This window comes from Hemitrygon akajei, chromosome 26 (assembly GCF_048418815.1).
Source record: "Hemitrygon akajei chromosome 26, sHemAka1.3, whole genome shotgun sequence".
Classification (NCBI taxonomy): Eukaryota; Metazoa; Chordata; class Chondrichthyes; order Myliobatiformes; family Dasyatidae; genus Hemitrygon; species Hemitrygon akajei.
This window is the reverse complement of record NC_133149.1, coordinates 47,334,518-47,361,905: the sequence shown is the minus strand read 5'-3', so window position 1 is coordinate 47,361,905 and position 27,388 is coordinate 47,334,518. Positions and strand designations below refer to the sequence as shown.

General features: G+C 40.5%; 2 protein-coding genes across 4 annotated transcripts in view; one reads left to right on the top strand and one right to left on the bottom strand.

Moving 5' to 3' along the window:
- Positions 1 to 17,301, bottom strand: part of LOC140716961 (vacuolar protein sorting-associated protein 26B-like) — an 89,208-nt gene extending 71,907 nt beyond the window's left edge. Inside the window, exon 1 of the mRNA XM_073030152.1 lies at positions 16,697 to 17,301. Coding sequence (XP_072886253.1) covers positions 16,697 to 16,919 — 223 coding nt within the window. The 5' untranslated portion in view covers positions 16,920 to 17,301. The remainder of the gene's footprint in view (positions 1 to 16,696) is intronic.
- Positions 17,302 to 17,646: 345 nt separating this feature from the next.
- Positions 17,647 to 27,388, top strand: part of ncapd3 (non-SMC condensin II complex, subunit D3) — a 252,013-nt gene continuing 242,271 nt past the window's right edge. For all 3 annotated transcript variants that reach the window (XM_073030150.1, XM_073030151.1, XM_073030149.1), the window contains exons 1-2: positions 17,647 to 17,726; positions 22,455 to 22,615. In XM_073030150.1, coding sequence (XP_072886251.1) covers positions 17,669 to 17,726; positions 22,455 to 22,615 — 219 coding nt within the window. In that variant the 5' untranslated portion in view covers positions 17,647 to 17,668. The remainder of the gene's footprint in view (positions 17,727 to 22,454; positions 22,616 to 27,388) is intronic.

Sequence of the window (27,388 nt, the reverse complement as noted above, 5' to 3'; positions counted from 1 at the left end):
TATTGGGAAATGTACCTGGTCAGGTGTCAGATCTCTTGGTGGGAGAGCACTTTGAAGGTAGAGATCACAACTCTCATCTCCTTTACCATAGCGGTGGAGCAGACAATTTGGGAAAACATTTAATTGGGTAGGGGGAAATATGATGCTAAATGGCAGAAACTTGGGAGCAGATGTTCTCAAGGAAATCAGGGAACATTTGACAGACAGACACATACTTTATTGATCCCGAGGGAAACTGGGTTTCATTATAGCCACACCAACCAAAAATAGTGAAGAAATATAGCTATATAAAACCATAAATAATTAAATAATAATAAGTTAATCATGCCAAGTGGAAATAAGTCCAGAACCAGCCTATTGGCTCAGGGTGTCTGACACTCTGAGGGAGGAGTTGTAAAGTTTGATGGCCACAGGTAGGAATGACTCCCTATGATGCTCAGTGTTACATCTCGGTGGAATGAGTCTCTGGCTGAATGTACTCCTGTGCCTAACCAGTACATTATGGAGTGGATGGGAGTCATTGTCCAAGATGGCATGCAACTTGGACAGCATCCTCTTTTCAGACACCACCGTCAGAGAGTCCAGTTCCACCCCCACAACATCATTGGCCTTACGAATGAGTTTGTTGATTCTGTTGGTGTCTGCTACCCTCAGCCTGCTGCCCCAACACACCACAGCAAACATGATAGCACTTTGATTTGCATTGTGTTCTGCATAGGTATGTTCCATTGAGGCAGGGAAAGGATGGCAGGATAAAAGAACCATGGTGTACAAAGGATGTAGAAAATCTAGTTTAGCTTTTCTTTTCTTAAGGTTCAAGAAACTTAGAGCTTTAGAAAATTACAAGATTATCGGGGAACGTCACGTGATGACGTAGGATCGGGACGTGGAAATCCAGCTCTCCCATAAAAAACCAGTAAAATAATGTTTAAGTGAAGAAAAGGTAGTAAATACTTTTTTAAAATTACTTATAAACTACTCAGGATTGTCTTAAGATATGTCTCCTAAACAGAAGCAGAAGAAAACTACTATGAAGACAACACAAGTTGGAAAAGAATCAAGGCCGGCAGCCATGAAAGAGCCTCGGGCTCGAGTGCATTTTACCTCCGGTGATACAGAACAGGAAACTGCGGCAACATCAACCGTTTCCAAAAAGAAAGAGCAACAGGAATTGTGCATGTGTGAAGCAAGGGGCATGCGCAAACACGAGCAACCCAAACTACAAATCCCAGCTATGGTCGGAACTGAAAGTGTAAGTCAATACGAGGTGGAATCAGATTCTCTGGATAAATCAGATGAAGAGACAAAGAAGAGCAACAGGAAGAGGTTGGGGGTGATATTGGAGACATTAAAAAATCTTTGGTGCAATTAATGCATGAATTAAAAGCATTAAAAGTAATAAAAAAGATATTAAAATATGAATATTATGTTTGATAAAATGATGAAAAGACAGGACAAAATGGACAAGAAAATTAAAAACTTGGAAGAAATAACAGGAGACACCATTGATAGAGTGAATAAAATGGAAGATAATATTTCTGCCTGGACATCAGAAAGAAAACGGTTGTTGGAAAAAGTGGATGTATTTGAAAATTTTAACAGACAAAATAATATTAAGATTGTTGGACTTAAAGAAGGTATAGAGGGAGAGGATCCAATAAATTTTTTTCAAAAATGGATTCTGGAAATTTTGGAAATGGAAGAAGGAACCCAGTTAATTGAAATTGAAAGGGCTCACAGAGCCTCAAGATCAAGACCTCAAGTTGATCAAAATCCACCATCAATCTTGATAAAATGCTTAAGATATCAAGATAAAGATCCTGAAGGCAGCTGCCCCACGTGCCAGAAAGAGAAACGGGCCATCGATGAAAGAAGGGAAAACAGTTCTTTTCTATCCTGATATAAGTTATGACCTTTTGAAGAGAAAGAAGGAATTTAACCCAGTGAAAAAAGTTTTATGGGAAAAGGGTTATAAATTTCTATTGCGCCACCCGGCAACCCTGATAATTTTTTTGGATGACGGAAAAAGAAGATCTTTTACTGATTATCGGGATGCGGAAGAATTTGCACAAGAACTCCCAAATATTCGCTAACCACAGCCAAAGATTTAAAAGTGAAACAGATTAAGGATGAAGACAGGGACAGTGAATGGAGTTGATGGATGTTTAAGGACAGAAGAATATTTAAATATATTCTTAATTATATGATACAGGGGGAGAAAGGTAAAAACTTGAGAAATATTAATCGAGAGTAGTGATATTATTTTTTCTTCTCTTATATATACTTTTTTATGTTACGGGGGAGCTGGGGAAACTTCGGATCGATTGCTACGGGATTCACGTGTGTAATCATGGCGATTGCCATGACCCGTACAACGGAGGGGGGTAATGTGTTTTTTTTATTCACAACATTAGTATGGGGGTATTTTGTTATTTTTTTCTTTATAATCTATTTTTCTTTAATCTTTCTTTCTTTGCCTGGACAATTGGGGGGGGGGGGGGGGGGAGAAGAGACACATAGCAACACAGAGAATTTTAAAAAGATTCCCCAAGGTACTACGAAAGTTGAAAAGTTAGGTATTACTATAGACTGGAGTAACCCTGTTAAAAATAATGACTACCGTAGATTCCGGACTACAGAGCGCACCTGATTAAAAGCCGCTGGCTCTAATTTTAGAAAGAAAATCAATTTTTTAATTGTACAGGCCGCACCGGATTTTCGGCCGCAGGTGTCCCACGTTGTAATATGAGATATTTACACAGAAAGATATTACACGTGAGGATTTTTTAACTTTTAATTAAATCCATATGGTAACATAAACAAATACATATTGCAAATGCTTTTTTTCGAACCGTGCCTGTAACGCGGCTACTTTTAAATATACGTTGCGTATACTTTTTTACTGAACAACATTCCAATATCTCCTAACGACTGGTAAAAAATATATATACTGCAGCCTACCAGGAAAAGTTATTGATCGCCTTTAACTTAAAAGCAGCGTTCGCTCAGATCCAAAGCCGCTCCGCCGCTCCCCCCCGCCGTCCCGTTTATCGCAAACCGGCATTTTCCCCACAAGACGCGGCGAAACCGGGTGTGACGTCATAGCATCCCGCGATGTAGTACAGAAAACAAATATAGTTAAAACTCTTCTAACTTTAACTAGAAAATGAATTACTAAGCGAAAATATTATAAACTAAATAACTGCCATAAAGGCAGCACAATGCTTTTCTTCGAGTGTTTTCCATGTTGATGAGGGTGAGTACAAATGACTGATTTACAATAATTTAATTGTGAAAGTGCGCTTGATTTATCGTACAATTTCATTGGACCTCTGTGAACTACTCATCAATTTTATTGGTCTACTGTTACGAGGCAAAATGTTTACGAGGCGGCATGAAAAAAATCATGCATTAGCCGCTCCGTATTAAAGGCCGCAGAGTTCAAAGCTGTTCAAAATGTGGGAAAAAAGTAGCGGCTTAAAATCCGGAATCTACGGTAATTTACTGAATTATTAAAGTTTTAATGATAATTGGCTTAATGAACTGGTGAAAAGAAAAAGAATTTTAACATACATTAAGAAAATGAAAATAGATATAGCTTTTAGCTGCATTCCATTTGAAAAAATTATTTATAATTTAAGAGATAAATATGAAATATTTCTGAAAATTTGGCGCCCTTATTTACAAAAGATAGGATTAAATATATAGGTGCTCTAAAGATAAAACTATTGGTTATTTGGGGAAAGAAATAACTATATATACTAAAGCTATTATGAACTCCATGGGGCATGTGGGGATCTTCCGATATCCAGGCATTCATTCTTTCTTTCTTTTTTTTTCCTCTTTCTACAGGGATATGTTGGGGGGGGGGGGGGGGGGAGAAGAGAAGGGTTGATAATTTTTTTTCCTTCTGTAACCATTTGAAAATTCAATTAAAAAATTTATTAAAAAAAGATCAGGAAGGAGCTCAAGTATGAAATTAGGAGAGCTAGAAGGGACCATGAGAAGGCCTTGGCAAGCAGGATTAAGGAATACCCCAATGTATTCTACAAGTATGTAAAGAGCAAGAGGAGAGCCAATCAGGTGCGATAGTGGAAACGTGCATGGAGTTGGAGGTGATAGTGGAGGTACTTCATGAATATTTTGCTTCAGTATTCACAGGGAAAAGGACCTTGCCAATTGTGGGGTGACTGAAATGCTTGAGCATATAGACATTAAGAAATATGATACAATTCCAGGTTAAATTCCTGCGTCTTAAAGGAGTTAATCCAGTTTCTTAATTTATTAAATCCCTGGGTCTTAATGAATTCTACTCCAGTTTTGTTAAATTAATAAATCACTGTGTAAAATGGACTCTATTTCAGGTTCAAACAGGAGGCAGTTTGTCTGCAGAAGAGCTGGAGAGCACCACGTGGATGAGTGTCTGCAGCCGACAGTGAAGCACAGTGGGCATTCCCTGAAGGTTTGGAGCTGGATTTCTGTAGAGTCGGTGATCTGGTCAAAATTAATGGAATCCTCAATGCTCTCATCCATCACACAATACTATCAGGGAGACATCTGATTTGTCCCAACTTCATTCTGCAGCAGGACAATGACCCCAAACACAGGGCCAAGGTCCAAGAACTACCTTCATGGCATATCTTCCATGATGAGGATGTCCCTGAGTTCATGGATGGAGTCAGGTGGTTCATCTGGAAGTGCATCAATGATGTTGTTTCTCAGAAGTTGGTCAGGGTCTTCCAGGGGCATATCTATGGAAAATAGCGCCTATGGCAAGCACTGAAATTGCGCCCCGTCCAAAATTCTCACACCCATCTTTTAGATAACTTTACCATAATATCAGCTCAAAAATACAAGTCAGGCTTGTTAATCTTTTAACTAACAAATTATGGCACTACATGAAAATTATAACTGCACCTTCCTTGCTTTCACTGATGCAAATTGGTCTATGATGTGATCAAAGTCAGTTTTTTCAGTTTCTTCCCTTTCTACACTCAGCAGAGCAAGATCACAGTCTGCCTTGACCCACTGAGGCTCTCAAATACGAAAGTATTAGTTCTAACTTGCTGAATGATCTCACAGCTGGCGATGGAAACTGTGATGGTTAGCATTTATCTGAATAGCAATATGAAGATTGGGGAAGACACTCATCTCCATACTGAACAATAAATTTAAGAAGCTCTTCCGGTCTTGATATTTTTATGTTGACCCGCCTTGATAACAACATTCTGCAATCCAAAATTTCTTCATATAGCTGCTGTCCATCAACATCAGAGCTGTACAACTTGCCCAAATTTTCGCACTTCTTCTTTAGGTCGTTACTGTTGGCGCCGTAACACAATCCCTCAACATCGAGAAGGAACCCAAAGTTGGCGTCAGTGTCGTGCAAACCTTTCGTCCATTTCTCTGTGAAGACAGTCAAGTGTTCCCTTCATGACTCTTTCCATTTCCTCCTTAACTGTTAACCCAGTGTCTCTCGAGTTCTTATCAGCCATTCATTTCTTTCGTCTCTGACATCTTTCAATTTCAATATTCCATTCTTGACAGAGACCGATTCCTTCTTCGAGTGACTCACTGACCAACACTTCTCTTTCATCATAAAAATGATCTCGGAGTGCTTTCAAATCCAGGGCAGCATTGTGGAAGTTCATGCTAGGATCCTGTAGCCTCTTTTGAATACAGTCAATGCAAATGAGTACTTTGTTCCAAAATCTTAGCAAAATCAGAAAATCGTAACTCAACATGCGGTTGTACAGCTGCCTTGTGTCACTTCTTGTTTCACTGGTCTCGCTTTGTGTTACGTACCCGTGACACGTGACAGTGGTACCCTTGTCACGTGACTGGGGTTGAAGCTATACTGGACTTGAGGTAATGATCTTGTGATGGTGGAGTGACGTCATTTTCCTGCCAGTAGAGGTCATGTGACAGGTTTTTTTTATAAACAGGGTATAAAAGGAGGACCCCTCCCTGTGAGGTGGGGCAGTTCGTGGCTGGATTTGCCACGTTGACTTCATGCCACTGCGTGATTTAATGTGATGACGCAGTTTAGTTGAAAGATTAAGTTTTATCTAATGCTTAAAGTTTAAAAGGTTATTGCCAGCAGTTTCTTTACAATACTGCTAGTTGAGAATCAGTGGAGAGCAAAGAACAGAGTTCAGGAGTTAAAGATCGAGGAGAATCGATTTCGACGGTGAAACGGGTTCGACCTTGTTTGAGCCTTATTCGGAAGGATTTCGTTGACTATTCTCGTGTTAATCCCTGGGATGACCAGAAAGGATTTGAGAATGGTGATAAAGGAAAGGTCAGAGTCTTTAAGCCGTTACGTTTCATAAAATTCTTTGTGGGAAGAGTTCGACTTTGGAAACTGAAGAAAAATGACGTGAAAGAGAATTTAAATCGTCTTAAAAAGTCTCTCCTTTTAAATGGACTGAGCATTTTGAACTTTTGGCAATACTACTTTAAAGAACTGTTTTTGCAACATCGCTTTAAGAACTGTTTGAGCTGCATCGCTTTAAGAACTGTTTAAGCTGCCGCACAGCAGCTGACTTCCGGTTACGTTAGTGTTTGTTTACTTTTGGGGGGGGGGGGGGTTTGTTTTCAGTGTTTAATAAAAGTGTTATTTGTTATAAAAATCCTTGCCTAACTCACATATATTTATTGTTGCCTGAATACGTAACAATTGTCTTATCATGTTCTGGAGAACTTGAAGTATCTCCTAAAGTACTTGATGGGCTTCACTGCTTCTGTCCTTGCACTCCACCAGGTTTCGGACACCGACTTAACAACCACAGGCACGGCGTTTTTGAGTTTTTCCCAGTGCTGTGTTGAACAAGAGAAAAACATGTAGAGAGCTTCGATGATTCCAAAAAATGTGACCGTCAGTGTATCGTGCTTGGCTGCATGTACACCCACCAAGCTGAGTGAGTGATTGTCACAATTCACAAACACTGCCAGGTTGTTTATCTCACTTATTCTTTAACGAACACCACTTCTGTGTCCAGCCATCACAGCAGCATTGTCATAGCACTTTGTCTGACAATCTTGTAGCTCCATTTCGTCCTTCTCTAGCTGTTTCAAGATGTCTTCAACCAAGCTCTCAGCATCCTTCTGGCTTATCTGGATAAAACCAAGGACTCTCTAACACAGACTGTTTTCCTCTCAAAATCAACTTCCACATACCTCACTACTTCTGACCATCTGCTCACGGTGTGCCTGCTCAGGAGTCGAGTCGAACATGAGACCATTGTACTTGGCTTTACTAATGCTTCTCAGTAAACTCTGGCGAATAGTGGACGCCATCATGTGGATGAATTTGTTCTGGACACCCGGTGAAAGGTAAAACGTGGATCCAGGTTGACTTTCCAAATGATTGAGGTGTTCTTTTATGACAGTGTCAAAGATGACCAGTAGTTTCAGTAAGCCAAGGAAACTTCCCACATCGGAGTCATTGTCTAGCTGAAGTGACTCCGTATCCTCGTAAAGCTAGGTTCTGAGTCGCAAGGCATTTTATGCAGTGAAGGATTCTCGTCAAGATATCATGCCACTTTTGCTTTTCCTTCTCAATCTGTGACTGAAATACCACTTCAATAACTCCCGTTTCCAGCTAAATTTCTTTCCATTTCTTTTCACTGTGTGAAGCTTTCCCAATGATTCTTGGCATTTTCATGAACACTAATCCTTTCAGGTGCTTTCCACTGGTTGAATCCACTTTCTTGTTCCAATGAGTATTGATGATCTGACTGGGAATAGAGAAGACAACAGATACAAAAGGGGAATAGACCAGCCATGAGCGAGTCACTTCCTCACCACGATCATTTCCCAATTTCCTCTTGAATCAAGTTTTGTTCATTGAGCAGTTATTTGTTGGTAGGAAAGGCCCCTCACTCTTTTGGAAATACTTCGAACCCAGCTTTATTATTTTTGTTCTCAACATGTCAGGCAGAATTGCTTTTCCAGTATCCTTGTCAAACTTCAGAAGTCCAATGTCATGCTGTTCAATCACTTATGGTATGACAGTTCGAGGCTCTTTGACACCATCCAGTTCACTAGGTTAATTGTCGTCAGGTAAAATCTCGTCAATAAACTCAACATCACCACCACAATCTTTTTCCCTTCCTGTCATGTCCATGTTCTCTGTGGCAGCCTCACTCTTAATCTTGTCATACTCGAATTTATCTGACTTGACTTCCTCCTCGACTTGTGACGCATTTGTACTTGATCCACCTTCAAATTCTAACAAATCTGTAGCAGGTGCAGGTGACTCCATGGAACGTGTCGAACTACTTGTTCCGGGCTTTTCAAAGAAGGGCATGAAGAACTTGCTAGACTTCTTGGCTTCCTCCGCCTCCAACTTTTGTCTCTTCCGTCCTTCAGCTCCAGTTTCCTCCTCCTTCGTGAAGAAACGTTTCATGGTCTTCTTACACAATGCTCTGAAATAAGGCCATCCTAGTGCTTCTCACCCATGATAATCAAAAACTGAACATACATCTGAAGATGATTCTTTTTTCACTATCCAAGGATGGCTTGTCTGACTTTAATAGAAACTTCTCAGTGGTGCCCAGGGCACGTGCCATACCTTAGATACGCCACTGGGGTCTTCCCAAACCAGTGTAACCCTCAGGCTCGGCCAGCACATGTTCGTCTTGGGAAGACAGCCTCTGGCCCAGTCAAACTGAGAAATCTCTCGTTTGTGTGGGTGCTGTGTGATGTGTTGCCCAGTTACTTTACAAATCCACACCACAAAGTATCAGAGTATACCATATGGAATTAAATGATTTAACTTTATAAATCTTAATCTGAATATTGGGTTAGTAAAGAAAATAAAAAAGAAAAAGGGCTCATTTTAAGGAAAAAATCGAAAGTGCACACTTGAGCTCACTGATACAGCCATTCATCAACCATTGACTTCCTCTGTGCGTCGCTGACCTTCAGGCCCTCACTCCCAGTCCACTCCGTCTGGTGGTCTACCAGCTCCCTCCACATGCATCTTTCTTCATCTCTTCCTGACAAAAGACCGCAAAATCCCTGCTCCCAGACCCACAAGAACAACATCCCGCTCATTGGCTAACATACATTCCAAAGGCCTCGTTAACTCTAATCATAAACCAAACATTGCTACTACAGACCTTAGCAGTGGAACATTACAGAGCGGCCATTACATTAGCAATGAAACCTGACAGCGTATTACACCAGAAACCCTGGATCAATAGTTCCACGCGAGCAGCAGTTACCGAGTGAAAGAGCTTATGCTGCCAGCAATCTGTGGGAGCTCAAGAAAAGCAGCTAAAATCTGCGCAAAGCTATCAAGGCTGTGAAACAACAATACAGGGACAAGATTGAGTCAAGATTCATAATGAATAGCACATGTGACTTGTGGCGAGGGTTGCACACCATCGCAGACTTCAAAGCCAAACGTAATGGTGTTGCCAACATTGCGGTCTCTCTTCCAGATGAGCTCACCCACTTTTACGCTTCATTCGATGTCACTAACACTGAGCCTCCGAGGAAAGCCACCGTTACAACCTGCAATGTGTTCATCTGAGGCTGAGATATGCAGATCAACGGGTGGACAGTCGCAAGGCTGCGGGACTAGACGACATCTCAGGGTGAGTACTAAGATGTGCGCAGCACAACTGGCAGGTGTATACACAAATATTTTTCATCTCTCCCTCTCCCAGTGTAGAGTGCCCTCCTGCTTCAAATTATCCACCACTGTCCCCGTACCAAAAAAGACCAAAGTAACATGCCTGAATGACTGGCATCCTTTCACACTCACCTCAATAATAAGCAAATGTTTCAAGAGGCTGGTCAAGGACTACATCTGCAGCATGCTACCATCCAAACTGGACCCCTTACAATTCGCCTACCGACACAACTGATCTACTGATGATGCAATAGCCACTGCTCCACACACCATCCTTACATATCTGGAGAAGGATGCTTATGTGAGAATGCTGTTCTTGGACTACAGTTCAGCATTCAACACCATAATTCCCCCCAGGCTCGACAAGAAGCTCAGAGACCTCAGCCTTCACCCTGCCTTATGCAGCTGGATCCTGGACTTCCTGTTGATTGCCGGCAGGTGGTAAGAGTGGGCTCCCTCACCTCTACACCTCTGACTCTCAAAGAAGCCCTTCAGAGGCTTTGTCCCCTCTTTCACTCCGTATACCCATGACTGTGTCACCACCCACAGCTCTAATCTAATTAAATTTGCCAATGACACTACATTGATTGGCCTAATCTCAAACAATAACAAGGTAGCCTACAAGGAAGTTATCTCTCTGACACAGTGGTGTCAAGAAAACAGCCTCTCCCTCAATGTCGCAAAAACAAAGGAGCTGATTGTGGATTAGAGGAGGAATGGAGACGGGCTAACCCCTATTGACATCAATGGATCTGGGGTTGAGAGGGTAAACAGCTTCATGTTCCTTGGCATCTACATCATGGAGGACCTCATGTGCTCTGTACACACCAGCTGTGTGGTGAAAAAGGCACAACAGTGCCTCTTTCACCTCAGACAGTTGAGGAAGTTTGGTATGGGCACCCAAATCCTAAGAACTTTTTACAGGAGCACAATTGAGAGCATCCTGACTGGCTGCATTTCTACCTGGTATGGCAACTGTACCTCCCTTAATCTCAGGACTCTGCAGAGAGTGGTGCAGACAGCCCAGTGCATCTGTAGTTGTGAACTTCCCATGATTCAGGGCATTTACAAGGACAGGTATGTAAAAAAGGCCCATGAAGGATCATTGGGGACCCAAGTCACCCCAACCACAATCTATTCCAGCTGCTACCATCCAGGAAACTGTACCGCAGCATAAAAGCCAGGACCAACAGGCTCTAGGACAGCTTCTTCCACCAGGCCAGACTGATAAACTCATGCTGATTTGAGTGTATTGCTATGTTACACTGACTGTTCTATTTATTAAAATTACTCTGATTGCACATTTAGATGGCGACATAAAGATTTTTACTCCTCATGTATGTGAAGGACAGAAGAAATAATGAAAATGAAAAGAACAATTCAATTCAATGAAAAGAACAAGGAGTTCTGCAATGAATAGCATGGCCTCCACAGAGCCCTGATCTCGACATCACCAGGCTATCTGGGATTACCTGGAGAGACAGAAGCAAACAAGGCAGCCAGTGTCTGCAGAACTGTGGCAAGTCTTCCAAGATACTTGGAACAACCTACCAGCCAATTTTCCTATTAAACTTCATGACAGTAAAACTAAGAATTGATACAGTTTCAAAGGCAAAGGGTTGTCATACCAAATATTTATTTAATTTAGTTATTTTACTGTCTATATTAATTTTTTAATATTTAGAAACTTTTCATTTATTTTTGAAAGCAGCTTCGCTTTATTAATTTATTTTTCATGCGCCTGAGATTTTTTCCCCCCACAGGCCTGTACATACCCAGCTTATTGGTATATATCCAACCGAACTGAAAATAACTTTCTGATACACATTTGTAACCCACTTTCACAGATTTTGCAGGTTGGTGACCATCAGTTTGTCAGAGAGATTTTGTTCCTGAGGTTTGCCTGCAGAATCTAAAATGAATAGTACATAAACACACACTCCTCCATAATTTGCAAACAACACCCTGACAGGACTCTGATGTTGGACATCTCAAGCAGTCCAATAATCAGGCATGACCTTTTGCAGCAGTTTTGTAAATAAAAGCAATGTTAAAGAGTAGTAAAGGAAAAATTAAACTTCACTCATGGCTGTCATAAATGTGGGTGACAGTGAGGACAAGAAATCGTGACAGTAGGTTGGCTGGAGTGGAGATGTGCAGTAAAATTCAAAGGTCTCCCAAACTTGGAGGTTGCATCAGATAAATACTTTAAAATGTCTTGTCATTTGAACTTAGGATTATAGAAATAGATGCTATTTCACAGAGAAGCATTCAGAAACATTGGAAATCCTTGACATAATTGACAGCCAAGGAACTTTAGGATGTGTTCATTCAAGTTTGCTCTACAGCAGCACAAGATTCTACCCAGTTACAATTTTGTACCTGGTTGCTAGTTCTTGCCCATTTACCTGGTTCTTCTGGGGAGTGACGAGGTCCCCTCAAGCACAATGTTTTTGCCCACTACTTCAGTACTTTCCCAAGCATAAACAATCTGATTCCTAGATCTAACACCACTTACAATAGAATACAACATTCTGGCCTCAAGTACCAGCACCAATTCCAATAAAAGCTTTAACAATTGGCTAAGTCATCTAACTCAGCAGCTATTCAGCCACTTCCAATAAAGCCCTTAGTGTACTAGGATGTATTTATGTTGCCTACTCCCATCAACCTGCACTAGGACCATAGCCCTCCATAACCCTACTATCAACCACTCTACAGCACCAGTGGTCACCAATTGGATTCACCAATTCCTGCTGCTATCTGTAAGGAGTATGTATGTTCTCCCTGTGACTGCAAGGGTTTCCTCCAGGTGTTCTAGTTTCCTCCCACATTCCAAAGACATGCGTTTAGGGTGAGTGAATTGCAGGCATGTTCGGTTGGCACCGGAAACATGGTGACACCTGTGGGCTACCTTCTGCACATCCTCAGACTGTGCTGATCATTGATACAAAACAATTCACTGCATTTTTGCTACTTTGATGTCAAGTCACTTTTTATTGCCATTTCGACCATAACTGCTGGTACAGTACACAGTAAAAATGAGACAATGTTTTTCAGGACCATGGTGCTACATGAAACAGTACAAAAACTACACTGAACTACGTAAAAACACAGAACAAAACTACTAGACTACAGACCTACCCAGGGCTGCATAAAGTGCACAAAACAGTGCAGGCATTACAATAAATAATAAACAAGACAATAGGCACAGTAGAGGGCAGTAAGTTGGTGTCAGTCCCGGCTCTGGGTATTGAGGAGTCTGATGGCTTGGGGGAAGAAACTGTTATATAGTCTGGTCATGAGAGCCCAAATGCTTCGGTGCCTTTTCCAGACCGCAGGAGGGAGAAGAGTTTGTATGAAGGGTGCATGGGATCCTTCATAATGCTTTGTGGATGCAGCATGTAGTGTAAACATCTGTAATGGCAGGATGTTTTACCAAGCTGACAGTACTCCTATAAAGCAAAAAGATCATGAATATTTTAGGCCAAAAATACTTAGTGAGGGTACTTCTATTTTACAATTCAGACTTTTCCCCCCAGTTGGGAGGGGGAACACTCAGCTATCCTCCTACAGACTTTTCATTTACTTTTGCTTACCACAGTCGTCTACCAGACAGAATCAAAAACAAAGTTTAATACATCTAATTCACATTAAAAAAATTAGTTCTTCAGTATCAACATAATTTAAATTATTTTCATGTAACTTGTAGAAAAAATGTGCTTCAGTAGATATTTGATTAAATGTTAACGGTCTAAAGCAGTATACAATTAACTTGAAGCTCAAATCAAATGACTTGCCATTCAGGAATTGTTATCTATGATGTGCACCAGGGGAAAGAGGCCAAATGAAGGTGATGATTAAAATAAGTATTCAAAGATACTGTTCACTGGCTAGAGCTCAAGATTAAAAGGAACTGTTGCAACTAAGGTGCCAAAAAGATAAACCCTGTTATTGTCTGGCTGGAATTATTCTGATAACTTTATCGCCGTCTGCAACAGCCAATGGGAACTTAAGAGTCATATAGTCAGAGAAATACACACAAAAACAGGCTTTTTGGCCCATCTAGTGCCAAAACCATTTAAACTGCCTATTTCCATCAACCTGCACCAGGACCATAGCCCTCCAATATCCCTACTATCTATGTACCTATCCAAACTTCTCTTAAACAGTGAAATTGAGCTCACATGCACCACTTGTGCTGGTAACTCATCCTGAATGCTGAGCAACTGAACCTTCTTGACCAGCCTGTCATGTGGAACCTTGTCAAATGCCTTACTAAAGTCCATGTGGACAACATCCACTGTCTTGTCTTCAACAACTTTCCTGGTAACTTCGATGTTGTCAATATTCGATGAGTCGATCTGAGATGTCCCGAACCCTGGCACCTGTGAGGCAACATACCAGCTGGGAATCATGTTCTCACCCACAGAACCTCCTGTCCATTCCCCTATCACTACAGCTCAACTCTTCACACCCCTTTTGAGTGAGTTTTGAGTTGCAGAACCAGACTGTGCTAAAGACCCAAATGCTGTCTTTCCTCTGTTCAGTCATTCCCCCAACAGTATCCAAAGGGGGAGGGGGGAAAAAAAAACACTTTACCTAGGGCTTTTTTCCCTCCCTGCTTTCTCACTGATGCCTTGAAGGGCCAAGGCCTCAAGATCACTACTCTAACGATGGCCACTGCACTTGCCCCCACCTTCCTTTAATTTGCTTTTGCTAATAAACCCCAAACACAGATTGGTTGCTGGTCAGAGCTCAGAACTTTTGCACACGAGATAGTATAATGAGAAACTTAAGAGAAAAGAATGAAGGAAGTGGCAGAGTATTTTCCATGAGTTTATGAGAAAATCTTCACTATCCAACATTTTGAAAATGTCACGTGTGAATCCATTATCATAAGAGCACCTTCAACAACGATGATGAGTTGGAGTAAAGAGGAAGTGGAGCAGCTAGTGGATTGGTACGAGAAGAACAACCCAAGTCTGAACATGGAGAAGAACAAGGAAATGATTGTGGACTTTAGGAAAGTGCAGATGAACCATCCCCCTTCTATGCATACACGGCTCCTCCGTAGAGAGTGTTCAGTGCACTAAATTCCTCAGAGTTCACATCACAGATGACCTCACCTGATCTCTTAATATCACCTCACTAAAGCACAGCAGCACCTCCACTTCCTGAAGAAATTGAGCCAAATGAGGCCCCCTTCCTCCACCCCCCATCTTAATTGAATTTTACAGGAGCACAATTGAAAGCATCCTGACAAGCTGAATCTCCATCTGGCATTCAAACTGTCACCATTTAATTTGTTCTGTACCCAACAAAATGTAATTTATGCACTTTACTTTGCTATTTATACACAATTCATTTGTAGATTTAATTTCCTTGCTCAAGTTCTTGTGTGTTGTGTACTACTGTGTTTTACACCCTAGTCCAGAAAAACACTGTCTTGTTTGATGGCATACATGTATATAGTTAAATGACAATAAACTTGACTTCTTGAGCAAATCACACATGGAGTTACGCAGATACGGAGGAGAAATGACAGATGGAGTTTAATCCAGTAAATGTCTTTCAGATTATGGGAGGCATGGATAGGGTGGGTTTCTACAGGGCGGCAATAGCCAATACCAGAGAACCTCCATTTATGGTGAATGAAGGGAAGTTTAGGAGAAATGTCCGAGGTGTTTTTTTTAAAAAAACAGGAGTGGTTGGTGTCTTGAATTTGCTGTTTGGGATGGTGGTGAAGCAAACACAATATGTGCTTTCAAAAAGCTGAGATAGACATATATGCATGAAATGAAGGATGCAGACATTTTGTAGGCATAAGGGATTAGTTTAGTGGGCATTTGATTATTAATTTAAATCATTTTACACAATTTTGTGGGCTGAAAGTCCCGTTCTTGTGCTGAGTGAAAATCCTACTTCAGTAACTTGGCAGCTGAATATAAACCAGGACGAGCGCAACAATGACAATTTATTTTAGGAGTAAGGTTTAAGATGCATTAACTGAAAACTGAAGTGGGCCAATGAGCACTGGGGTGGTGAAAGATAGGAATGGTAATGGCAGGTTGGGTAATGGAATGATTCATGAAAGCAAGAAACCAAATGCAGTGCAGGAGTGACAAATGCTCCATATTGCTTTATGCAACTTTTTAAATTGTTCTAAGCCTCCTTCCCTTCCAGCAAATAATGAAGAGAACGAATTGGAGACAAATATAGATAATTAATACATTCAAAATAGCTACAGTCAGTTAATTATTTACAACAGTAGTTGAACCTATAGTCCAGTGCTCAATTTCATTATATGTAGCTGTGGGAAAGGGGTCAACGAGTTCTACTAGAATCAAAACGCAGAGTATTATCATAGCCTTGCACCTGATTGTTAGAAACAGAAATTTACAGCACATTACAGGCCCTTAACGGCCCACAATGGTGAACCGACCATGTACCCTACTGTAGAAAATGCCTAGAATTTCCCTACCACATATCCCTCTATTTCTCTAAGCTCCATGTATCCATCTAAGAGTCTCCTAAAATACCCTATTGTATCCGCCCCTATCACCGCCGTTGGCAGCCCATCCCACGCACCCACCGTGTGAAAAAAAATTACCACTGACATCCTCACCCCCCTCTATACGTACTTCCAAGCACCTTAAAACTATGCCCCCTCGTGTTAACCATTTCAGCCCTGGGAAAAAGCCTTTGGCTATCCACACGATCCACCCGAACTTTCTCTGTAATGGTGTATTCTACATCTTGTTATTGTTTTTCCCCTAACTCACTGTACTGATGTGAAGTTTATAGAGAGCAAAACAAAGTTTTTCATTGTATCTTGGTACATGTAACAAAATAATTCCAAGTGTTTTGCTTGGGCGCGGTTTAGAAGAAACATTTACAAGCTCACTGAATTCTGCTAGTTAAACATGACGCTTACACTCTCTTTCCAGTCACCTTCTTCAATAAGGTACAAGGCAGCTCAAAACTTCTAGACACAAGTGCACTGCGCCCCGCGTTTAATATGCTGTTGCCAGAGGTCAAGTATTTTCCTACCGATCTGACCGATGAACTCTACTTTTATCCCTTGGTGCTCGAACCTTTTGCCTGGATTTTTTAGGCTGACGTTCACCTTCCCGGACACTGTCTCTCCATCGTAGAACAAGAAGTATTTTTCCTTCTTCCCGTCTTCAGTCTTATGTTCCACTTTTTTGCGTGTCTCGGCATCATTTAACACCACGTCAATTTCCGCGCTCTGCCCAAAACTGAAGAAGCTCATGATGTTCCCACAGGTCGGGGCGCCTGGCGACAGGGGAGGCCTTCAGCTGGGAAGGGAATGGGACGTGGACAGCACACGGTTCAGCTTGTTTTGAGGAAAGTGGCCAAGGCTTGGGGAAAGAAAAACCTGAGTTTGAACCAGTGTTGCCAGGCTGACTCCGAACCCGCTGGGCTCTTCTCCCCTCCTAAAAACCTGTCCAGTTCCTCGGTAACTACCACCGTTCCGCTCACCGCGCATGCGCCCGCGCCCATACGTTAACGTTCCGTGATCCCTTCCAATGAGCATGCGCCTATATGCCCCAACGATTTAGCGGGCCCACATACGTCAACCATCCCACCCAGAACACATTCTCTTCCTCCCCACACTCTCTTTTCCCAATGCGCAGGCGCCGGCCGAACCGTCATGTGACTAAAAACGTTTTCCCCTTTTATTTTTACTTCCCCAGGACACCCCTCTCGACCATTGCTCAGATGAAGAATGCAACACCCCTCCCTCTCGCTTTCTGTTCCATCTCAGTATTTTCGTATTACAAAAAAAACTCCTCCGGAACCTATTGCGCATGCGTAGTTACGGCGGGCACTATAAATATTAAATATCTAAAATGAGGCAAACTAATAATTTAAGACTGTCTTATAAATAAATAAATAAATAAATAGAGAACTGATGGTGAAATTGGAAAGCGTGTATTTTTTTCCTTCTGCGTGTTACCGTTACTTCTCGTGCGCAGTCGCGGAGTTTTGGCGGGAACTATGGCCGGAGTTGTGTTGCAGTCGCTGCAGGCTTTCCGATTGCGGCAGATTAGCCCAGGTAATGGAGGGGAAGGGGATGAGGATTAAGAGATGTGGATGCAGGGGAGGAGTGGTGGTGGAATGAAATTAGCGATTGCAAGGAAACGGAGGTTAAGAGCGAGTAACTTTAAGTTCTTTGGTATTATGTCAGAGGACCTGTCCTGGGATCAGCACTTAAGTGCATTCATAAAGAAGGCAAACAGCTCTTCTACTTTGGGAAGTTTGCATAGATTCAGCGTGTCACCAAATACTTTGACACCAAAGCCCAGAAACGGAAAAGACAACAGAGTGGTGCAAACCAGTTCACAGGAAAAGCCCTCCCCACCATCTACATGGAACACTGCCCCAAGAAAGCAGTGTCCATAATCAAAGACTCCCACCATTCAGGCCATGGTCTTTTCTCGCTGCTACCATTGGGCAGGAGGGAGGTTAAGGAACGTTAAGTTCCACACCACCATGTTCAGGAACAGTTATGCTATAACCATCAGGGTCCTGAACCGAGTGGATAACTTCACTCACCTCAAAACTGAACTGATTCCACAACCTATCGACTCACTTTCAAGAACTCATGTTCTCTGTATTCTTTTGCACGTTGTTTGTCAGTATTTGTATATAGTTTTTCATAAGTTTCATTGTATTTCTTTACTTTGATAATGTTACTTTTGTCATTACCCCGTGACTGGGTTACCAAATCAGCAGAAATGGAATGATACGTCGGAGACTGGTGGTACTGTAACTAAAGGTGCTTATTAATAAACTAAGTAATACAGTACAATAAAATGCAAATATACATATAAAACAGGTTAGGAATGATCTATACAGAAGTGTAGAAATATAAATCAAAACCAAGTCTAGGGGTAAATGAATAGTCTTAAGATGATGCAGAGTTCAGTTCAGTTTAAGTCGAGGTAGTTGCTATTGTACCATTGGAGAGAGAGCGAGCGAGCGAGAGGTGAGCAGTTGCAGCAGGCAAACCTTCTGTTGTCTTCTTGCTCTGTTGTGTTGTTGTGGTCACCAACTGTGACCCCTCCGTTCCCAGCCAGACGGTTCTTCAGTGGTGAGCCTGTCACCCAGGCGAGGGTGGACACACACACAAGCCCCCACCGGTCTGACTTCACACACTGTAGTCTCTGATCGATTCCCCCGAATCAATCCTCCAAGCCCCCACCTTCCTGTGGGTGCACAATGCACTTTCAGTGTCCCGTGGCGTGTCTGAGCAGACCTGCTTTTTATCTCCCCTGCCGGGGTACCAGCCATCCATCAATTGACCATGTCCATCAAACTGGGCCACTCCTTGCTTTCTCAGCAAGAATGTTAACGAGCAAAGAAGAGTGTCCTTGCAGCAAAGGTAAATAATCAGTGAAGAAGCCATAATACTAAATCATCCATGGAGCCATAACTTTAAATCTTTGTCTCTCTCTCACACATCTGCAGCAGGATGCTTCTCCCCCTCTTTATCTCTCTCTCTCTCTCTCTCTCTCTTGTTAGCAGCATAGTTCACAGGGGGGTTAACTCTGGACCCCATCTCCATCTGGTTTTCTCATCACACATAACACTGACAATAGGGAAACTTGGGTTGGGTGGGGGTAAGTTTGGAGCTTGGTCAGAAGGAGTGAAAGAGGGTTGGTGTGGAATTGCAGTGGGCTCTGAGCATTGAGTATGGTTAGCTGGAGGAGCGAAGGGCAAATGCACAGAACAGCATCAGTTTGACATAGCAACCAGAATGAAAAAGTTATCCTGTCAGAGACAATCCAGTCACTGAAACTGGAGAACACTGGTCTCTTCTAGCTGCTCAAATGACACTGACAATGTGACAGAATAAAGCCAACGGTTTTTAGTAAATTTATTTAGTGCACTGGGAATAAGAGGCTGTGTTCACAGATTTTCTCTTGTTTGTGTGTATATTTATCCAAGTGTGTTAATTTTCAGCTTAAAATTAATAATTTACATGACACCAAATGCATTCAGAGGAAGGGACTTGAATACATTTACCATTCTGTTTATGCAAAACAGTTTCTTGACTAAACTCCTGAAAGGCCTGGTACCAATGTTTATATTCTCCTTTGGTGTTATGGGTTCTTTTGGGCTTCTTTGTTTTGTGGCTCCCTGTAAGGAAATAAGTCTCAAGGTTGTATGATGTATACGTTGATAATAAATGTACTTTGAACTTTTGTGTTTATTGGGGTAAATCAGTTTGTTTTAATAATCTGAAAGTTTCATCAAAATAGATACCAAAATAATTTTACTGAATTGGGGAGTCCAGAATTAGGATTCTTAGGGAACCTATGATTCAAGCTATAGACATTTTTAAAAAGTGAATGTGTTGTACTGCTCCAGAGAACAGGGTTTGTTCCTGACCATGGGTGCATCTATGCAGAAATTGCATGTTCTGCTTGTATGACTTTCCCTGCATACCACCCATTTCGATCAATTCATTACAACAGCACAATGACATAATACAAGATAAAAATAATAGAAATCACAATAAAGTAGCAATACAGAGAAAGTGCAGTGCATGTAAACAGTGCAAGAACATAATGAGGTAAATTGTGAGGTCAAGAGTCCATTTCGTTGTACGAGGAAACTATTCAATAGACTTATAACAGCGGGATAGAAGCTGTTGAGCTCAGCAGTACATGCTTTCAGGCCTTTGTATCTTCTGTCTTGTGCATTGATAATAATTGGTAAGGGTCAAAGTGGACATTATATATTTCTTTAGCCTCCTGAGAAAGGAAACCATCGCTTCTACTCATTTTGCCCAAGGATGTGCTTGCAAAAGAATTCATAACCTCATTGGCTACTGTGTAATGAATAAATATTTTAAATATATAACTGTGTAATAAATGTTTAAAAAGAACATAACCATGTACAGCAGTATATTTAAATGTTTATTGCTATTGACCAAGTGACAATATATGGACAATTTTCTCCTCATTCTTGTGATGCAGTAACATTTCACTTCTACTTTATGAAATGGTGCAGTCCAGCAGATCAGATCAGCAGAAGTATCTTTACTTGAAGATTTATGAATCTTTGGAATAACGTAATCCACAGAGCTGTGTATTCTTGACTGAAGTCAGAATTTGAGACGTGAAGGATATTAGGAGATATGTGATTTTGTTATGATCATATTCAATGTCAAGCTCCAATCTGCTAATTAAATTTGCCAACGACACTAAAGTGATTGGCTTTATCTCAAACAATAATGAGGCAGCCTACAGGGAAGAAGTCATCGCTCTGACACAGTGGTGTCAAGAAAACAACCTCTCCCTCAATGCCGCAAAAACAAAGGAGCTTGTTGTGGATTACAGGAGGAATGGTGACAGGCTAACCCTATTGACATCAATGGATCTAGGGTTGGGAGGGTAAACAGCTTTAGGTTTCTCAGCATCCACATCACTGAGGACCTCACGTGGTCTGTACATACCAGCTGTGTGGTGAAAAAGGCACAACAGCACCTCTTTCACCTCAGATAGTTGAAGTTTGGTATGGGTCCCCAAATCCTAAGAGCTTTCTACAGGGGCACAACTGAGAGCATCCTGACTGGCTGCATCACTGCCTGGTATGGGAACTGTACCTCCCTTAATCGCAGGACTCTGCAGAGAGTGGTGCGGACAGCCCAGAGCATCTGTAGTTGTGAACTTCCCACTATTCAGGACATTTACAATGACAGGTGTGTAAAAAGGGCCTGTAGGATCATTGGGGACCCAAGTCATCCCAACCACAATCTATTCTAGCTGCTACCATCCGGGAAGTGGTACCACAGCATAAAAGCCAGGACCAACAGGCTCCGGGGACAGCTTCTTCCACCAGGCCATTAGGCTGATTAACTCATGCTGATTTGAGTGTACTCTATATTACATTGACTGTTCTATTTATTATAAATTACTATGATTGCACATTGCACATTTAGATGGAGACGTAACGTAAAGATTTTTACTCATGTATGTGAAGGATGTAAGAAATAAAGTCTATTCAATTCAAGCTGATATGATGTATTAAGATCATTGATGTCAAAATGGTTGTGATGCATCTAGTGTGTTCGTGTAGTGGGTAGTGCTTGTCGCTCTCATTTTCATCTTCCACCACTGGCTAGCAGTCTTGCGAAAAGGAGAGCTGAGTATGTAAGCCTCCCTGCCAGTACATAAGCACTCCAACAGCAACCCTCATGTAGTGCCTCCTCGCTGGTGACACATGGAAACTGAACTTTCAGGTTCAGGCTGAATTACAGAGGATGGGGAGGAGGTCTGGTGCTCATGAACCAGATCCCCAGCTGTAGGTAAAAGTCCCCACTGCCTTGTGGGCAGCCTCTGGAGAGGCGGAGGCTATGGGTGTAAACCCAGACAGCAAATCTGGAGTGGAGCCACTTGGGCAGCTGGAAATAATTGAACATCCTTTGGACAACTCCTGCAGCAAAGCTGGTGCCAAACTTATTGCTTCATAAGCTTTCCTTTGGATGCCACTACTGAGGCTGAGAGGGGGATCTTGACAACAGGCCATCTCCGCCCAGGCTTGTGATGATCATCATCATCACCCATTGTCCTTGAGACAGATAGATGTTAACCAAGCTCATTGATGTATTAGAACTGTTCTTGATAGGTGTTCAAGATAGCTTCACAAGATTGATACTCTGGAGTCCATGCAGGTTTGTATAATTACTTGTATGTCTTGTTTTATATATTATGTACTATATTGCATTCTTACTGTTCAGCTTTAGATGTACTGAATCTTGGTGTTTTTATTTCAGTGTGGGTGGAGACAACATGGGAAATGGATTTTACAGAGTCTGAACCATTAAATGAATGCTTGGAGGAGCAGATTACAGAAAATGGACTTGAGGCATTCTCCCAGCTTTATAAGAGTATCTTTAACTTTATTGATCAGCCGCAACAAGCTAAAGAAGTGGCTGTAAGTATTTTGCCTGGGTTTGCTATTTGCTGAAATTAAATTATCGCTATCAATGTAAGCTAAAAGCATAGAGATTCTTGACTTTTGTCTTGTTTTCTATTAAGGCAATGTAGTTTTTTCAAATAAGCATTCTAAACATTATAATCTAGGAACCTGTTTGTCTGTTGTAACCTGTTTGTCCGCTATGTGGAACAGTCTATATTCCAAGTCTACAGGTGGCCATCCCGCACTTTTCCTACACTACACTAATGACTGCATTGGTGATGCTTCCTGCACCCGTGCTGAACTTGTCAACTTCATCTGCTTTGCCTTCAACTTCCACCCTGCCTTCAAATTCACCTGGTCCATTTCCAAAACCTCCCTTCCCTTTCTCGATCTCTCTGTCTCTATCTCTGGAGACAGCTTATTTACTCATGTCTATTACAAACCCACAGACTCTCACAGCTACCTGGACAATATCTCCTCCTACTGTGTTACTTGTAAAAATGCCATCCCCTTCTCAATTCTTCTGTCTCTGCCGCATCTACTCTCAGGATTTATTCCAGAGCAAAGGAGATATACTCCTCCTTCAAAAAAAGGGGCTTCCCTTCCTCTACCATCAACGCTACCCTCAACCACATCTCTTCCATTTCACACACGTCTGCTCTTACCCCATCCTCCCACCACCCTACCAGATATAGGATTCCTCTTGTCCTTACCTATCCCCACCAGCCTCCACATCCAGCACATAATTTTCTGGAACTTCTGCCATCTCCAACAGGATCCCACCACCAAGCATATCTTTCATTCCCCCGCCTCCCCACACCTTTTGGTTTCCGCAGGGATTGCTCCCTACGCAACTTCCTTGTCCGTTTATCCCTTCCCACTGATCTCCCTCTTGGTACTTATCCTTGCAAGCTGAACAAGTGTTATACCTGCCCCTACGCCTCCTCCCTCACTACCATTCAGGGCCCCAAACGTTCCTTCCAGGTGAGGTGACACTTCGCCTGTGAGTCTATTGGGGTCAGCTACTGCTTTTGGTGCTCCTGGTGTGGCCTCCTCTATATTGGTGAGATCCAACATAGATTGAGAGACCACTTCGCTGAGCACCTATACTCCTTATGCCAGAAAAAGCAGGATCTGCTGGTGGCCACCCATTTTAATTCCACTTCCCATTCCCATTCCAACATGTCCATCCATGGCCTCCCCCACTGTCATGATAAGGCCATGCTCAGTTTGCAGGAACAACACTTTGTATTCTGCCTGGGTAGCCTCTAACCTGATAGCATGAACATTGATTTCTCTAACTTCCGGTAATGCCCCCCTCCACCCACCTTCATTATTCCCCATCCTCTTTTCCTTCTCCCTTTCTCAACTTATCTCCTTTCCTGCCCATCACTTCCTTTTGGTGCTCTTCCCCCCCTTTTCTTTCTTCCATGGCCTTCTGTCCTCTCCTATCAGACTTCCCTTCTCCAGCCCTGTATCTCTTTCACCAATCAACTTATCAGCTCTTTACTTCCTCCCTCCACCCCTCCAGGTTTCACCTGTCACCTTGTGTTTCTCCCTCCCCTCCCCTTACCTTTTAACTTTACTCCTCATCTTTTTTTCATTTTCATTTTTAGAATCTTTTTATTGGTACATAATCTTCTACAGCTATAAAATGATACAAAACTTCAACAAATTAATATATATATACAATTAATAAAGCTGAAGAAAATAAAAAAACAGATCATAATATATAAAAATGAAGAAAAATTTTATATATAAGGAAAAGAAGGGGGAAAAACCCTATCTAACTAAGAAAAAAAAACACTAACTACAAAAAAAGGGAAGGGGGGAAAAAACCATTAGGAATCAACCCCTGGAGCTATACGTCTTACCATCATCTATATATATGAAGAGAAAGAATCATCAACTGCCAATTCATATTTATATAGAATACGACTGGAAGGAAACCATATAAAATAATTCAAATTAAATGATAATATTTGGCAAAAGAGCCCCATCTTCTCTCAAAATCGAATCAGGGATCAAAAGTTCTACTTCTAATTTTTTCCAAACTGAGACATAACATTACTTGAGAAAACCATTCAATTAATGTAGGGATAGAGGTATCTTGCCATTTTAATAAAATAGCCCTTCTTGCCAATAATGTAACAAGTGCAATTACATGTTGATCTGAAGATGAAATACCCTGAATATGATGCAGAACTATTCCAAATAGAACAGTCAATCGGTTAGGTTGTAAATTAATTTTCAGAGCTTTAGAAATTGTAGAAAATTTTAGAGAGCTGTAAAGGTAATGGAGCTCCTAATATTGAAGTTAAATGAAATTGTTTAACAGCTTTTAATTCCAAATCAACCCATAATGGTTTTTGGTTCTTATCGAGCCAGTATTAAAAAAAAACATAATTGTCTGATATTCACAGCCCAATAATAGTCTTAAATTAGGAAGTGCAAGTCCACCATCTTTTTTAGATTTTTGTAAATGATACTTGTTAATTCTTGGTCTCTTATTGTTCCAAATAAAGGAAGAAATAAGAGAGTCAATTTGATGGGAAAATTTTTAGTTAAAAAGATAGGTATATTTTGGAAAATATATAAAAATCTAGATAAAATCATCATTTTCACAGCATGGATACGACCTATTAAAGAAAGAGTAAGTGGATTCCATCTAGAAAATAGTTGTTTCATGGAGTCCATTAAAGGAACTATATTAGCTTTGTAAAGATCTTTATATTTTTTAGTAATTATAATACCTAAATATCTAAATGTATTAACAATTCTAAAAGGAACATCATTATGTATTCTAATAGGGACATTTAATGGAAACAATTCAATTTTATTCAAGTTAAGTTTATATACTGAAAATTTACCAAAATCTTTAAGTGTTTCCAAAAGATTAGGAATTGATTCCTCAAGATTCGAAATAAAAACCAGAAGATCATCTGCATAAAGAGAAATCTTATGTATGGTTCCATTCATAGAGATACCATGAATATTTTTAGCTTCACGTAATTTTATAGCTAAAGGCTCCAATACAAGATTAAATAACAAAGGGCTTAATGGACATCTCTGTCTAGTACCACAAGAAAGTGAGAAAAAAGGAGACCTGCAGTTATTAGTAATGACAGTGGCAATAGGATTCTTATAAATCATTTGAATCCACCTATTGAAATTATTACCAAAACCAAATTTTTCTAATACTTTAAACAAATATGGCCACTCAACTCTTATCAAAAGCCTTTTCTGCATCGAGAGAGATAACACATTGAGGTTGCTTAGATAATGATGAATATATAATGTTCATCAATTTCCAAACATTAGAGAAAGAGTAACGGCCTTTAATAAAGCCTGTTTGATCCATAGAGATGATTTTAGTTAAAATATTTTCCAAGCGATTAGCCAAACGATTTTAATGAAGAACATGAGCAGAACATATGTGACAGAGTAGCTACTTCAGTTTTACACCTATCGCAGTAGTTGTCTATACTAGGAAATATTTTAGATAGTCTCTCCTTTGTTAAATAATAACGGTGAACAATTTTAAACTGAATTAAACAGTGATTGGCACATATAGAAGAAGAATTAACGTTTTTCAAAACTTGCAACCAAGCTTCATTAACAAAGGTCATATTAAGTTCTCTCTCCCAATCTTGTTTAATCTTTAGTGAGAGGTTATCTTTTTGTAACAAAAGTAAATTATAAATTCTGCTAATGGAACCTTGCACTAAAGAACTCAACTTCAAAATTGTATCCAACAAATCAGATTCTTGCAAATATGGAACCTTAGATAAATATTGTTGTAAAAAATGTCTAACCTGAAGATATTGCAGAAAATGTGTATGAGTGAGAGAATATTTGTTAATTAACTCTTCAGAAGTCATCAATCGACCATCACAAAATAAATCTGTAAAAGAACGGATCCCTTTATTTCTCCATAAGAGAAAAATGGGATTGGTTATTAAAGGTTTAAATAAAAAGTTTCGATATAAAAAAACTAGACAACTTAAGTTGTTTAAAATTTTTAAAATTGTGAAACTGAAACCAAATCCGTAATGACTGTTTGATAACGGTATAGGTTTAAATTTGGAATTTTAGAGAGTTGTAAAGGTAACGTAGCTCCTAATACTGAAGTTAAATGAAATTGTTTAACAGCTTTTAATTCCAAATCAACCCATAGTGGTTTTTGGCTCTTGTCAAGCCAATATAGCCAAAAACATAATTGTCTGATATTAACAGCCCAATAATATAGTCTTAAATTAGGAAGTGCAAGTCCACCATCTTTTTTAGGTTTTTGTAAATGATACTTATTAATTCTTGGTCTTTTATTGTTCCAGATAAAGGAAGAAATAAGAGAGTCAGTTTGATCAAAAAAAATTTTAGTTAAAAAGATAGGTATATTTTGGAAAATATATAAAAATCTAGGTAAAATCATTTTCACAGCATGGATATGACCTATTAAAGAGAGTAAGTGGATTCCATCTAGAAAATAGTTGTTTCATGGAGTCCATTAAAGGAACTATATTAGCTTTATAAAGATCTTTATATTTTTTAGTAGTTATAATACCTAAATATTTAAAAGTATTAACAATTCTAAAAGGAATATCATTATATATAAAAACAGGGGCATTTAATGGAAACAATTCACTTTTATTCAAGTTAAGTTTATATCCTGAAAGTTTACCAAAATCTTTTAGTGTTTCCAAAAGATTAGGAATTGATTCCTCAGGATTCGAAATAAAAACCGAAAGATCATCTGCATAAAGAGAAATCTTATGTATGGTTCCATTC